Consider the following 15580-nt stretch of genomic DNA (forward strand, 5'->3'; position numbering starts at 1 on the left):
GAACTTTACGACTGACACATTTACCATGGCATTTTGATTATTACAGTGGTAACTGTATAGATCCTGAGAGTATCTTAGCCCTGAACCGGAATGAAGTGTGGATGCCAGGGTCATGTCATTCCTACCTCTGACATATAGATTGGCAGGGGCAGAATAGCGTGTACCCGCACTGTTGGTTGCAACACACTCATATTTGCCTTGGTCAGATTCTTCACTCAGTTCAATTTGGAGGGCACCTGTATGAATATAAAATACATTGCCAAAGAGACGGTCAGAGAAGGCTTTTTATATCCATAACAATACACCGCTTAACAATATGAAAAGCTTGTATGCGAAGGTCCACTCAACGTCGGTTCATTTTCTTGCTAAGGTGCACAGACAAAAAATGATGCAATGAAAAAAACAAAGAGATTATTTTTTTCACATCATCAGTGCTAGCACAGGAAAACAATTTGCATTTGGCAAAAAAACCCCCTCTCTAAACAATACTCTTTCCTAAACCATTAAAATGAAGATGGGTGAGACTGCTTCAAGGAAGAATGGCTTTTGAATAAAACAAAAGAGATTAAGTAGTTGGGTCATTATATTTTTTTAATTTTTATTTCATTGTTTCAATCTAGTAACAAAAGTAGCACAAAAGGTGGTACTCATAAAAAAGGCAGGACAGGCTTCAAGAAATCTTCTGCTGAAGAAAGCCAAAAATGTGCAGCAAGAACAAAAAGGCTGCTTGAAGTGAAAAAAAAAGAAACTGCATTAGTCATTTATAATTATCAAAATATTCTTTTAAAGAAACAAAACTCCCTTAAGACATGCAGATTGGTAAGAAAAGAAAGACAGTTTTCCGCAACTTACAATCTTAAAGTACGTTTGCTGAAAAACAAAGAGCAGTTGAATTAGAAGACAAAAAAGTTAAAAAGCATGGTCTATGCCAACAAGGAAGAACCAACCAACCACTGCTGAGGACCATAGGAGGGCCCCCCCCAAGACACCCATCAAAATCCACAAGTGGGATTAGCAGTGTGGTGTCACAAAACCCAAGAAAAATACAAAACAAGAATTACAAAAGAAGTAAACAGTTTTGCCAGAGTATCAAAAACCAACAATACCACATACCACCAAGAATAGTAAGTCATTAACCTTTCATTTCCAAAGCCTGTAGATTAGAAGATCCAAAAATCCAGAGGTGAGAGAACTCCAAGAAAAAGAAAACAAAAAAAAAAACAATAAAGGGAAAAAAAAACATTTCTGTAATTTTTTAGGGGGGGACACATCATTTTCAACTTTACGAAGTTAAAAGAAAAAAAAGGATTGAAGAAGAACAAAAATAAAAACCTTTTATGAAAGATAAGACAAAAAGAAGATAGTCCATGTTGTCTTCTGCATGTCTGCTACTGTTCTCCAGACCATCTTGGCTTTGGTCCAGGACAAGAACAGCTAAGGAAGAAAAAAAATGATCTTTTTTTGCTCCAGTTGGACAAAAAAAAGAGGAAGGAAAAAAAAAAAAGAAAAAAAAGAAGAAAAAGAAGAAGAAGAAAAAGAAGGAGAAGAAGAAGAAAAAGAAAAAAGAGGGACAAATGGTACGCTGTGACTGGGCTATGGCCAGAAGACCTGGATATGCTTTCTTTGAAGCATATCACAAATCAAATTATCATTTCTTTTTTTTTTTTTTTTCAATGAACAAACAAAAAAGGGAAAAGCAAAGGGAGTGTGCAGAAAGAAAGGTCACAATATGAGAGTCACTGGTCATAACCAAACAGGACAAAGTAAAAAAAAAATCAGATGATGGACATTTCTGTGGTTTGTTTGTTTGGTTTTTTTTTTTTTTTCCGGGGAAAAAAAAAAAAAACAGGACAAAGATGAGAGGAATGAAAAGACAGAAAGAATGAGTAAGATCATTCTGTGAACGTTAGTTCAGCACTCTTACCTCTTATTGGTGTACCACCTGGGTGGATAATATGAATGCAAATAAGATTAGAAAGAAGAAGCATTAGTACGAGAAGAAGGAGGCTAGGGCTTTGGAAGAAGAATCAAATTAGATTTACAAAATTAAATAAGGTCTTAAGAGAAACTTGAATTACTATACTGTTAAAACAGGAATATATTAGATAGTATTATCAGGTTATAAAAGCAAGTTGCATTGTACCACAACGGGCAAAGGCTACAATTGGCTGCATTGCCATTCTCAGAGTAGCATCTGAGTTCTTAGGTGTTTGGTTATATAGGGTTAGATATATATCGAATATGCCTCAAATACTTAAAGGAAACTTTACAATACTGTACTTATGACATAGTTTAGGAAAATATTGGAAATTCTATTTAAAAATATATAAATAAATCTATATAGATATAAAAAGAGGATACACTGAAGGCTATCTCAAAACAACACTGTAGTTTAGGCTGGATTATTGCATTTACTGGTCTACAGCTACGTGATACATGTGTACTGTTTCGTTTAGGTGTTGCTATGACTGATAAGACAACATTTCTGTGGAGGTGTGCGTGTGCGCCACTACAGGGATCTGGTGACTACACTGACTGTTAGTAAAATGCATGCCATGCATTTTAAGAATAATAATAGTAATAATATAATAATAATCATAATCATAATAATCATAATATTCTGGATATGGAAATTAGTGGGGGTGAAGTGCGCTTCAGAACTAAGCACTTACCAATAGATTCTGGAGATTTAAATACGGAGAGAAGAAAGACAGCATAAAAATATTATTATATTCCTTATAATTTGGTACAAAGTTTTCAGTTAAAGCTTTATATACTAAATCATCTATGTCACATGTGAAAAATTAATTCTTAATTTACATTAACAGAAGGTTAATTTACACAGTTCTGCTGACAACAAGCAAAAAGTCAGTTAACAAGACGATTTAACATCACAGGACAGGTCAAAAGCTGAGAATTCTGGGAAGACACGTGATTAAACAACTTAGATTCTACAACGATATCTACTACAATTGCCAAAGAAAAAAGCTCATTATATCCCAATTATCTTATTTAGGGATAAGCTTTAAACTTTTTAAATTTAGAGTGTTTGGTTTTTTTTAAATCTAAAGAGAGCAAAAGAATAAACTAGGGCAGGAGGAGAGTGAAAGGACTGCTAGGGAGGTGCAAGGGGCAAAGAGAGAGAGAGAGCAGCAAAAGCTGGATTCTACACCAAAAGCAGACTTCTGTAGTTCCAGAAAATGTAGGATTGATAAAGCTTTAGCGTGGGCGCACACTACTGTGGCTAAATGTGTTGGAAAAATGCTCAGCCAGCAAAAAAACTTTATTCCATAGATTACCCAAGGATTTCTTTTCCTTTTTTTTTTTTAAATTTTCTTTTTAAGGTATAATTGTGCATGGGAAAAAGTATTGTGTTTTATGTATTTGTGAGAGGAAAGAAGATGTGTCCAAACTGGCTAATCTTTGGTGGAGTCAAATGTGGAAAAGACAGCACAAAACACATTTTAAATTTTAATTGAAGTGTCTAATGCAGGTTTTGGTTTTGATGAATATAACCATTGGTACTCCTTGCAATTTCTGAATGAAGTCCAATGTTGAAATAAATTTGTTAAAAAAAAATAAAAAGGAAAGAAGAAAGAAAGAGGAGAAAATGGATCCATCAAGTACTGCAAAAAGCAGTAAAGAAAAAAATTATCAAAAAGTACAGTCACAGCAGTGAGCAATGTGGAGTAAACAGAAGCTGCAAAACACATAGAGACAGACTCTAGAAAAGGCTATGACAACATCACAGACATGGACAACACACTCAGTAACACAGAAAAGAGAGGAGGAAGAGAAATTATTACCTATAAATAAAAAATTTAAAAAAAAGGAAGAGAAAAGAAAGAAAAGGTGAGAGAGAACAACTCTGGGCGTTAGTGGAAACAGTAACAAGACCTTACCTGAGCGTAACTGCTTGATGCGGCCATTGTTGTTGCTTGTGTCAACAGGTAAGAAATCTTTGAACCAAGTTATTTCGGGATCAGGATTGCCACTGGCTGCACATAGCATGGTAGCTGTACGTGTTCGTTCAACCACCTTCAGCTGTGGGCCCATATCAATGGTGGGGAAACCTCGGGGAATTTGATCCTCTGCAAAAGAAATGCATGATTTGAAGGATTTCACATTAGTTACATAGTAACTCATGAAAGCCCCAGTCACCACCCTGCTTAACATTCAAGAGTCCCCTAATTGTTTGTATGAAAGGAACTGATGCAAAAACCAGATACTCAGGCAGTACTTTTGGTAACTTACAGTGATCAAAATGCTGATACAAAATAGAAAGTTCATAAAAAGTGGCTACAAACTTTATACTTACACATAAAATGCATTAAATTGGCATAGATACTGTATGTAGTGCATAATCATTAGACTCCCACTATGGTACTTTAAAACACTGATGTTGCTCTGCTTGTGAGAGTCCTTATTTTTTAATGTGAAATATTGAATTACCATGCCTATCAACAACAGTGAGGTGGGTGTCGGTCTCTTCTCCCAAGTAACTTGCAATAGGACGAGAGGAAACGGCCTCAAGTTGCGCCAGGGGAGGTTTAGATTGGACGTGAGGAAAAATTTCTCTACTGAAAGAGTGGTTAAACATTGGAACAGGCTGCCCAGGGAAGTGGTTGAGTCACCGTCCCTGGAAGTATTTATTTAAACTGGGAAAAAACTCTGTCTTTACATGAGACAAGTACATAAGGAAGTGTGATCACGCAGTATAGGATTTGGCCAGGGACTTAGGTGACCCAGGTTATATTTCTCACTTCTATCATTATTACCTATGTGCTGTTGGTGTTAACATTTAATGTCCCCGTGCTTCAGTTGTCCATCTGTAAGATGGGTATGACAGCGCTTTACTCCTACAGAGAAGTGTGGTGAGCATGAAAGCGTTTTAAGATTGCAAAGTGCTGAGAAACTCTAAACATTGGAGCTATGCAGATATCAAAGTTAAAGTGACAGGACATTCATAATGATCTTGAATGGGTACAACTGTGTCAACTAAAACACTCAGATATGGTCAAAAATCCTCACCCTAGTGCCATCAATAGCAAAATTGAGAGCAATTTGCCTTCTTAAGATGATACACACTAGCAAGTAACACTGGAAGCACAGTGGGATCAGGCAATTTCTCAGAAATCAAGTTAGCATAGGTAAAATAATCTATTTGAATTACATCATCTTACTCTTCATTGACATTAAACTGGCAAAAATATTGCAAAATAATTTGTATTATTTCAGTTCAAAAAGGAAAAGCAAAAAAAAAAAAGGAAGAGGATCAATACTAACTATAAAACACGTATCTTATTACATGTCTTGACTGGTGGTTACTGACATGCAATAGATTAAAATTAACTTAGAATAAATTGCTCCATGTCAACTCTCTTTCATGAAAAATGTCATATTTTCAAATAGTTTCAGGGAAGTCTTCAGACTTTTCTGAAAAACGTATAGCAGGCAAGTACATCCTATTTATCTTTGCAGTTTCTGCTGTCGCCCATGAGCTACTTAGTTGCTACTTAATAGATACTACTCTGGTACAGTAAACACAATTCTCCAAGTAAGTTTGCATAACTTTTCAGAGCTGGTATTCCTACCAGTCATTGGTTAAGTGTCAAATCCTTCACTAGCTATAGGCTCTTCCCAAAGAAAGGTATGTTTCATGTCTGTTTATAAACACGAAGTCTTTACTTTGGGAGTAACTGACAAGATTTGACTTGTGACACAGAACAGGATTTTTATGACCTGACCTTTCCTTTCCTACTTGGCTCATACAGGAAATCCTGGAGTCCGTCTTGCAAATACATAAGTGTACAACAAAGATAATCTATCTTGAATACTAACAGGATGGAGTAGTAAAGAGCTTTCCTTTCTTACTTTTAATAAGGGTAATTAAATTCCATCCATCCCCCTTATGCATAGAATCTCTTTGAATGAATGCTCTTCATGAAATTTTCATGAGAAACATCACAATGTAACAGATTCAAATAGCCAGAACTGTTATATTTTTGACAGTTGTGGCTTGTTTCCAATCTGGCTTTCAGGTATTTGGCAATAAAACCCAATATTCAACATAAAATGGACCGGGGAAATAATGAAATTTCTAATTGGAGTGCTTATCACAGTGGATTTAGTTTTTAAGATGTTAATTGCTTTTTTTCTCTCTAAGTTTATTAGTGATTTGTACAAAACTGTCCTTACACTTTGATGATACCAAGTTTGACAGATCATCAAACACACTGTGCAAGAGAGCTAAGCATCAAATCAGTGAACAACTGCCTCTCAGCCACAGTAAGAGAAAAGTAACTTAGAAAATGTTGATATATTGGTAGCTCTACAATTTTACATGAGGTGAAAAGAAAAATTTAAACTGGGAAAAAACTCTGTCTTTACATGAGACAAGTACATAAGGAAGTGTGATCACGCAGTATAGGATTTGGCCAGGGACTTAGGTGACCCAGGTTATATTTCTCACTTCTATCATTATTACCTATGTGCTGTTGGTGTTAACATTTAATGTCCCCGTGCTTCAGTTGTCCATCTGTAAGATGGGTATGACAGCGCTTTACTCCTACAGAGAAGTGTGGTGAGCATGAAAGCGTTTTAAGATTGCAAAGTGCTGAGAAACTCTAAACATTGGAGCTATGCAGATATCAAAGTTAAAGTGACAGGACATTCATAATGATCTTGAATGGGTACAACTGTGTCAACTAAAACACTCAGATATGGTCAAAAATCCTCACCCTAGTGCCATCAATAGCAAAATTGAGAGCAATTTGCCTTCTTAAGATGATACACACTAGCAAGTAACACTGGAAGCACAGTGGGATCAGGCAATTTCTCAGAAATCAAGTTAGCATAGGTAAAATAATCTATTTGAATTACATCATCTTACTCTTCATTGACATTAAACTGGCAAAAATATTGCAAAATAATTTGTATTATTTCAGTTCAAAAAGGAAAAGCAAAAAAAAAAAAGGAAGAGGATCAATACTAACTATAAAACACGTATCTTATTACATGTCTTGACTGGTGGTTACTGACATGCAATAGATTAAAATTAACTTAGAATAAATTGCTCCATGTCAACTCTCTTTCATGAAAAATGTCATATTTTCAAATAGTTTCAGGGAAGTCTTCAGACTTTTCTGAAAAACGTATAGCAGGCAAGTACATCCTATTTATCTTTGCAGTTTCTGCTGTCGCCCATGAGCTACTTAGTTGCTACTTAATAGATACTACTCTGGTACAGTAAACACAATTCTCCAAGTAAGTTTGCATAACTTTTCAGAGCTGGTATTCCTACCAGTCATTGGTTAAGTGTCAAATCCTTCACTAGCTATAGGCTCTTCCCAAAGAAAGGTATGTTTCATGTCTGTTTATAAACACGAAGTCTTTACTTTGGGAGTAACTGACAAGATTTGACTTGTGACACAGAACAGGATTTTTATGACCTGACCTTTCCTTTCCTACTTGGCTCATACAGGAAATCCTGGAGTCCGTCTTGCAAATACATAAGTGTACAACAAAGATAATCTATCTTGAATACTAACAGGATGGAGTAGTAAAGAGCTTTCCTTTCTTACTTTTAATAAGGGTAATTAAATTCCATCCATCCCCCTTATGCATAGAATCTCTTTGAATGAATGCTCTTCATGAAATTTTCATGAGAAACATCACAATGTAACAGATTCAAATAGCCAGAACTGTTATATTTTTGACAGTTGTGGCTTGTTTCCAATCTGGCTTTCAGGTATTTGGCAATAAAACCCAATATTCAACATAAAATGGACCGGGGAAATAATGAAATTTCTAATTGGAGTGCTTATCACAGTGGATTTAGTTTTTAAGATGTTAATTGCTTTTTTTCTCTCTAAGTTTATTAGTGATTTGTACAAAACTGTCCTTACACTTTGATGATACCAAGTTTGACAGATCATCAAACACACTGTGCAAGAGAGCTAAGCATCAAATCAGTGAACAACTGCCTCTCAGCCACAGTAAGAGAAAAGTAACTTAGAAAATGTTGATATATTGGTAGCTCTACAATTTTACATGAGGTGAAAAGAAAAATATTTTTTACTGCTCATTAATATGCTTATTAGGCTCTAAACCATAGTATATACCACTGTTCCCTATTAATATTCAGTTCTAGTGAATTAGCTTCCAATTCATCAACAATTTAAATCAGACTTGACCTTCTCAAAGCCATTTGGTACTGTCATTTTGAGAGGCCATTAAAGGGCAGATTTCTCTGTCCTTGTGCTTAGTGAGTCATACATGTAATACATATTTTGTTTAGGATGACAGATACAAGAGATTTAGAAATAGAGCACATTCTTTGGATTTGTTAGCTGTCTTAACAGTGCTGCATTCCATTACTGGCATTAAGAGAATGCCTTTAGTACTGTGCTAGTATCATTTCCAATCACTGGAAGAGCTCTACAAAAGTTATTTTTCACTGAATGTATGATCTGAACAACGTAGAGAGGCAATTACAAAGACTGGTTACCACTTAAACCCTTAAGAGAGAATGATATGAAACGGCCTTGCTGTGTTTCCCATCACGGTTGTTCTTAGTATTTCTAAACTGTCTCTCTGTGTATTCAGTCTGTTTGACATTGCTCATCTGTAAACAATGTCCTTGAGCTTCCTACCTCTGCTGCCACTTTTGTCAAAGTGGTAATTGCTTCACTTCCAAGCAACACATATGGAAAAAGCACATTAACCTCTACATTCAGATTTCAGTATACCTACAGACATTGTCCAACACATAATTTCATATGTTGCTGCAGCTGTCTTAGAGGTGAGCCTGCCCTCACAAATGCAACAGCATTTAGAGACTCAAACTCAGCTTTTATGTGTAAACAGTAATTTTGATGGAGTCGTACCTTGAAAATACCAACTAGTTAAATTATGCTCTACCAAAAAGAAACCATACCTACCTTTAAAAGTATCTACAGAAAAAAACCCTGAACATAGCTGTGCCACAACTATATATCATAAACTCCGTTCTGCTTGTCCTTTAACTGTTTTCTCTCATCTTAAAGGAAAAAGTGTGCTCTTGCAATCTCTCTTTTTTAAATGACAATTCTTTCATAAGATTTCAGGAACTTCCCAAGCTATGTCTGAAGGTATACTGTCAAGCCTACATATATACAAAAGCTGGATCCAAAGAAAGAAGAGGATTTCATCCAAAACCAGTACAATGGATTTGACTCTTCATGATAAACATACCCAAGTGTACAACACAGCTAAACAAAGAGAAAAACAGTGATCTTCATCCAGCGTTTGTGCCACACCTTCTCAACATTTTCACTACTTTTCCTGTAAAAAGCCACTTACAGATCATGTCTAGGTTCTGCTGGCAGCAAGAAGAGTGGCAGCTTTTAGAAACAGATTGGGTCTTAAAGTCTTAAATTCTTCATAGCTACCTTGCTGAATCACTTTGGCAATCAGCATTGTGTTTTAAGAAGGAAGACAGAATAGGGTGAATAATTTTCTCAGTTACAGTACATTATGATAATATTACTATGATATGGATATGAAGTGCAAATGTGAAGTACCCAAAGCAAACTGTGATGACTATGGCTGTGGGTTATGGAGTATAAATGCAAGGTAATAGCACCAGGGTCCAAGACTGGACAGTTGACATGAAAACTGGGTCATATTTCTGTTAAGTATTTCCTTCCACGTTAACTATTTGCATCATTGAAACACCCATGTTCCAGAATATCCATATTAACCTGTAGTTAAATCTGTATAATCTGCCTAACTAAAATACATACTCAAAGTGTTTCACTGTGCCTCTTCAAAAATATTGTCCTGTGTGAACCAATTATTCTCGTTGTGGAGACGGAGGGTGGTTCTCCATTCTATTCAGGAAGAAAAAAAAAAATCTATTTCAAGATTCACTAATAGCTTTGCCACAGGCAAATTTTAGTCATTCTGTAGCTCACAGAATAAAAAGGCACACATGGAGTATTCCCAGAATACACTATAGATACTGAAGATAAACTGCCACAATAAAGTTTATTATTTCAAAGAACAGTGTAAATAAAGCTTTTATTTTCACTATTCCAGATGGCAGCAGCATATAATTTGCACTGTTTTGACATCATGACCGTATTATTCAAAATCATTCTTCCTGCAACTGAACTGAGGCAGGATTGAGAACAGTAAAATCAAAGAGAGTAGGGGAGGAAGTAAAATCAACATTTTGCATCAAAGCTGGTATTCTGTACTATTACTGAAGAACTATACATACAAATAAATTGAAAAATAAAAACAAAGCCATTTCTAATTATACTTAAAAGACTAATTTGGATTTAAAATATATAAAGCATGAGACAAGTGCCAGTTAATAAACATTATTCCTACTGAAATATTTTACAAGGTAAATTTTGAAAGTAATTATGAACACACAATAAATTCTTTTCCCAGAGTCCTTTGTTCAAAGCTGCTATATACAGATGGGTACTTTTACTTAGTGGTGCTGTAAGTCAGTAAAGGAGGGTATGGCTACAGTGTAAGAATAGATCCAGCTATCTGTTGGGATTTCTCTTAAATTTCACGCAATTATATCACACAAGCAAAGGGAATTAGACATTGATAAGATGATCAGAGACTCACTAACAGTTAGTAAATATTCAAGAAGCGAACAGCTGCCCATACCGTCCCACTAAAAAGCATGCATTTAAAAATATTCTTCATATATTGGAGATGTGCAAAGCACTTTTGATGCAAAAGAAAACAAATTTGTTTAGTAGCTCTGTATGCAATTACCCCACAAATTGCAAAGTAATGTCTATATAACAGAACATAGAGCCACTTAGACTGAATTATCATTTGTATGAATGTTGAAGCAGCAATTTCACATTGCATTAAGTCAGTTAACATTCATTGTTATTAGCATTTAGCCTTAAATAAGTTCTCTGTTTTAACAAACTAGTGCATTGAGACTTTGAAATTAGATATCTTTGTAAGGAAATGAAAATGGAAAAAGGAATTTGCACCTTTTGGCAGTTCTCAAAATCTGCTAAACTAAAGACTGCGCATAGCAAGCTCTTTCCAAAGTGACCTGTCTCACTCATGCGAACAATGAAGTACCTCTCACTCTCCTTTAACAATGACAATTCCAAATGACAAGAATTAACATTTGGAGAGTCATCACTCATATGAAAACACAAGCCTCAAAATAAGGGTTTATTCTCACATTTGAACTCAGGCACTGTCGTAGCTTATAGCACAGCATATAATCCGAACATGATACTCCCAAATTTGGTTATGACTGAACTTTTGGATGTCTGTTCTGCTTACTGGGAATGGAAAGGGAAATACAAAAGGCCGTGTCCTAAAAAAAAAAGAGTAGAGAATCCAAGAACCCCTGCCAGATGTCCCTTCTCTAACATATGGAGAGGAATCAGCCAGAGTTATGGTAATGAAACAAAGGCAGAGAATGTGAAGTGGTGTTTTAAGTGCAGGGTACTATACATTTAGGAAAAGAAACACTGAACTTCTGAAGCAGAGAGGATAAGGCATCCCACATATTTCCATATGCAAATGTTCACGAGAACGAAACTATGTATTTTGCACTGGTGAATAAAAGACAAAAGGACAGCAAAGGGCAGCGATATGAATTTCCGTGATTACCATTTCTAATTTGAGGCTTAGTTTCCAGACAGGGTTAGGATTTAGATTACACTAAATCAGGGTTAAATTGGGGCTTGCCAAGAATGAAGATTAGGAAAACGCATGATTGCTCTATCTAGTCAATATTTTTAACATACTTATATTTGTGTTTTTACATCCATCTTACTTTAATTTGAAAAATAAAGGGGAAAGAGTAACAGTAGTGCAGTGATGACAGTCTTTGCTTTAAGCTTTCATTTTTCACATCACACACAGTTTTATGGTGCAGTAAATAATGAGATCAGCAGTAGGTTCATATGTGCACCAGCGCTCACTTCTCATGATAGTAGTCTGAATATACAGATTGGTCCAGAACACATAAAGGCATTATTTTCTTTTTCTTCCCCTCCTTTCTACTCATTAATATTCTATGTTAAAATATTGGTATTAGTAAATATGTATGACACTTACCTCATTAATTCTTAAGTATAAACCAATAAATCATCACAACAAAGTTGTAACATACTAATTTGAACTGAGAAGGGGGCAGAAGCATCTTTTTTTTGCTTCACCAAAGAGGACAAGACAGAAAAAGTCAGCAGCCTGGCAAAGGAATTATCAGACCATACAGTCCCTTCTCCCTACTTCCTCCCCATTTGCACTGTATGTCTAAACCTGTGCCTAAACCTAAAGGAATGATAATACTGCCTAAGACAGTCAAACGAACTCAGCTTGTGATCACGGCCATTTCTGTTACTGAAGTTCACAGCTTTCAGTGACTTGTTTCCTCAATGCCATAATCTTACTGAATACTTTTTAATGCAGCCTACATACTCTGCAGCCCAAACCGACAACTATAAACTATACTGACTGCATTAAGGCCACAGCTGCAAAATCTAAGGATCTGACAAAGGAACTGTAGTGGCAAAACCATCAACTTTGTTTAAGTCTTGTTTTCAAAGGAGAATAATACTATTTTTTTTTTCATTTCTAGCTCAGCATCAAACTCATGCATTTTAGAAGCAGAAAGGGGAGAATTTTCACTTTGATAAGTGGGTAGAGAGGTGCCGCAGAAGGCCTACAGTTTGGTCCCTTAGAAGAAGGAAATAAGGAATAAGGGTGACGAAATTGTATCCGTCAAGTTTTGACAAAGGATGCTTGGGACAGGACGTTTAAAAGCACTTTTGGTGCAGTGAATTAAACAGTAAGCTATTCAAGGTAGAGGCTATGCATTCCGACTGCTTTTTATGGTGCCTGGCATGACAATGCACCCATACAGATGTAGCAATTTGGATGTTATTGCAGTATTTCAATAAATAGTGAATATGATGATGAATAACAAACAATAAAAGTAATATGTTGTCAGAACAGACAATGAACTCTGGAAAAATGCAGTTGAAGAGGACATCCCTTGAAACTCAGTATTACTGAGCATTACACTAATGTTACTGGTACAAAATATGCACAGTTTTTCTACACCTAATGCAGCATTCATCTTCATTGGTCTGAAGAGCATGCTTAAAACATTCTTAACACTTACATGAATACCCATAGGTGACTAAAAAAGTAATAGATACAGTAGCTTCCCATTTTTGTGATTTGCTTGCCTTTTTTTTTAAGTCTTCCACCACTATGAAAGCATGTCGATCAATTAAGAAAATGCTGGATGAGACAAGGAAGATATAAGACAACAAAGCAATGCCTTATATCAGGTACTCCTAATATTTATGAGCAAAAGACAGAATCCAAAGTGCTGGCACATGTTAAAACACACAGCATCTTTGAACCTGTATGAATCTTTAACAGAAGCAAGAAAGTATTTCCTTTACGAGTGGATGGTTAAGTTCTTCCCTGGTGGCTTGGCTATAGAGGGAATGGGTGTGCTCTAGACCTCACTCTTCATCTTCCTGAATATGAGGGAGGTATCCCTCTCACCTCTCGTGCCCACCTACGGCAACATTCCCTCTCTCTCACAGATATTGAGAAGACGCCTAGGGATCTGTTAGCAGGGAAGGATAGGCATAGGAGAAGAGAGTAGATATGAATTTCTTTTTTACTTGGGATGAGTTTCACCACTGAAGTCGAAATAGCTTTGAGGAAGTGTCCAGACAAGGAAGTTAGAGGGTATTTTCTTCTGGGGGAAACACAGCTATGTTCTGAAAGAATACAGAAGAGCTTTCTCTGTAGCAGAGGACACACATTGCTTAAACCCCAGCTTTCTCATAGTTCTGTGCCCAAGTTCAATAATTACTGCTGTCTGATAAATACCCTTTAATGAGTATGGAGTTACACAGCAGAAGCTCATATTAACACTTAACATGAAGACATACACATAGTAACATAGAAACGTTACTATTTCTAAAGCCTAAGGCAGCCAATGCTTCCCTAGGGCAGCCAACACTTCAAGGTTTTCATGTCAGAAAGACTCACAGGTCCATGACGTCACAAACATAGTTTTGCTAAGGATGATTTTGCCCCCAGCAACCAATGTTAGAACTGGCTGTAGCCTAGACTTTGACTTCTACCTGAAATTTTGCTGCTGCCCTAAACTGAAGTAAATGGGACTAGTCTGGGATTTAACATGTTTCACGTTGTAATAGGAAGCGCTGTTTTCATAGATGATAGATAACGTCTGTTCTCTTGAGTTATTGCATGGAAGAAAATACTCAACATCCTGTCATGCCTTCTAACACGGTGGAGGCCTGCCTCCGAAGCAGGCACAGAGGGCCTGGTGATGCAAGGCAGCGCTCATTCCGAGCCGCTGAGAGCTAGCACTTGCGTTCTTCCAAAGCATTTTTCACAGTAATCATCATATGGCCTTGAAAGAGCTGTTGTGAACTGTTGTGAACTGAACTGAGCAAACTCAAGCAGGCTTTCTGGAAGACTGAAGGAGAGAGATGTGACATGACACTTTCACATTTATCTAGCAGCAGCTGCTAGTATTTCTCATGGAACTGTAAATGAGGAATGGCGTGGGTATTCATTCATAAGGTGTTGAACATAGAACAAAAACGGATTTACTCAGCTTTGCTATAACTCTTGCTGCAATTTACTCAACTAACTGCACCACAAATTATATTGTCAGTAATTTGAAATAGGATCTTGGCTTGGCATAGGAGCATAGGTTGTTAAAAACTGTTTTTTTAAAACTGTTTTAAATGCTGAGCTCAAGGTTCACACCTGTAAGCCCATCATAGTTATTTTAACTAATTATGAAATTCAGTGCTACCTCTAAAAAATAAAACGAAATCAGAATCTGTGATGGGCAGTATAAAATGAAATTTATTACAGTCTACAGTCTGAGTGAATATCTCCAAATTATAAATAAAAAATGTCGTCAACAATATTTGTCAGCACTTGCTTACTAAATATTGAATTGATTTTATGTAGAGTATAGGTAAACTTTTTGTTTTCACAGTTTCCTTTTCTTAAAAGGAAAATTTTCTCACCAACTTTCATCTAGCTCATCAAAGATGATCCTAACAATGCAAGACGTACTTTCTAGAAAAAAGTGGAGGGGAGGGTTGGGTTTTTTTGGTTTTGCTTTGTGGTTTTTTTTTTGTTTTTTATAAAATAAATTTCTGCAAATGAAAATGATAATTTGTTAACACAGATACAGCGATGTTTCAGTTCCAGTGGAATACTGTACTAGCATGGTGTCCTGGTTTCGGCAGGGATAGAGTTAATTTCCTTCCTAGTAGCTGGTACAGTGCTGTGTTTTGGATTTGGGATGAGAACAAAGTTGATAACACACTGATGTTTTAGTTGTTGCTAGGTAATGCTTACACTAGCCAAGGACTTTTTAGTTTCCCATGCTCTACTGACTGAGAAGGCTGGAGGTGCACAAGGAGCTGGGAGGGGGCACAGCCAGGACAGCTGACCCAAACTGGCCCAAGGGACATTCCATACCATGTGACGTCATGCTCAGTACATAAACTGGGGAAAGCTGGCC

General features: G+C 36.3%; 1 protein-coding gene across 1 annotated transcript in view; it reads right to left on the bottom strand.

Moving 5' to 3' along the window:
• PTPRD (protein tyrosine phosphatase, receptor type D) overlaps positions 1 to 15580 on the bottom strand; it is a 301312-nt gene that overhangs the window by 136141 nt on the left and 149591 nt on the right. Inside the window, exons 4-7 of the mRNA XM_019470759.1 lie at positions 3903 to 4091; positions 2673 to 2681; positions 1925 to 1942; positions 126 to 236 (exon numbers count right to left, since the gene is read on the bottom strand). Of these exons, the coding sequence (XP_019326304.1) occupies positions 126 to 236; positions 1925 to 1942; positions 2673 to 2681; positions 3903 to 4091 (327 nt within the window). The remainder of the gene's footprint in view (positions 1 to 125; positions 237 to 1924; positions 1943 to 2672; positions 2682 to 3902; positions 4092 to 15580) is intronic.

The sequence above is a fragment of the Aptenodytes forsteri genome, unplaced genomic scaffold (genome assembly GCF_000699145.1).
Source record: "Aptenodytes forsteri isolate BGI_AS27 unplaced genomic scaffold, ASM69914v1 Scaffold46, whole genome shotgun sequence".
Classification (NCBI taxonomy): domain Eukaryota; kingdom Metazoa; phylum Chordata; class Aves; order Sphenisciformes; family Spheniscidae; genus Aptenodytes; species Aptenodytes forsteri.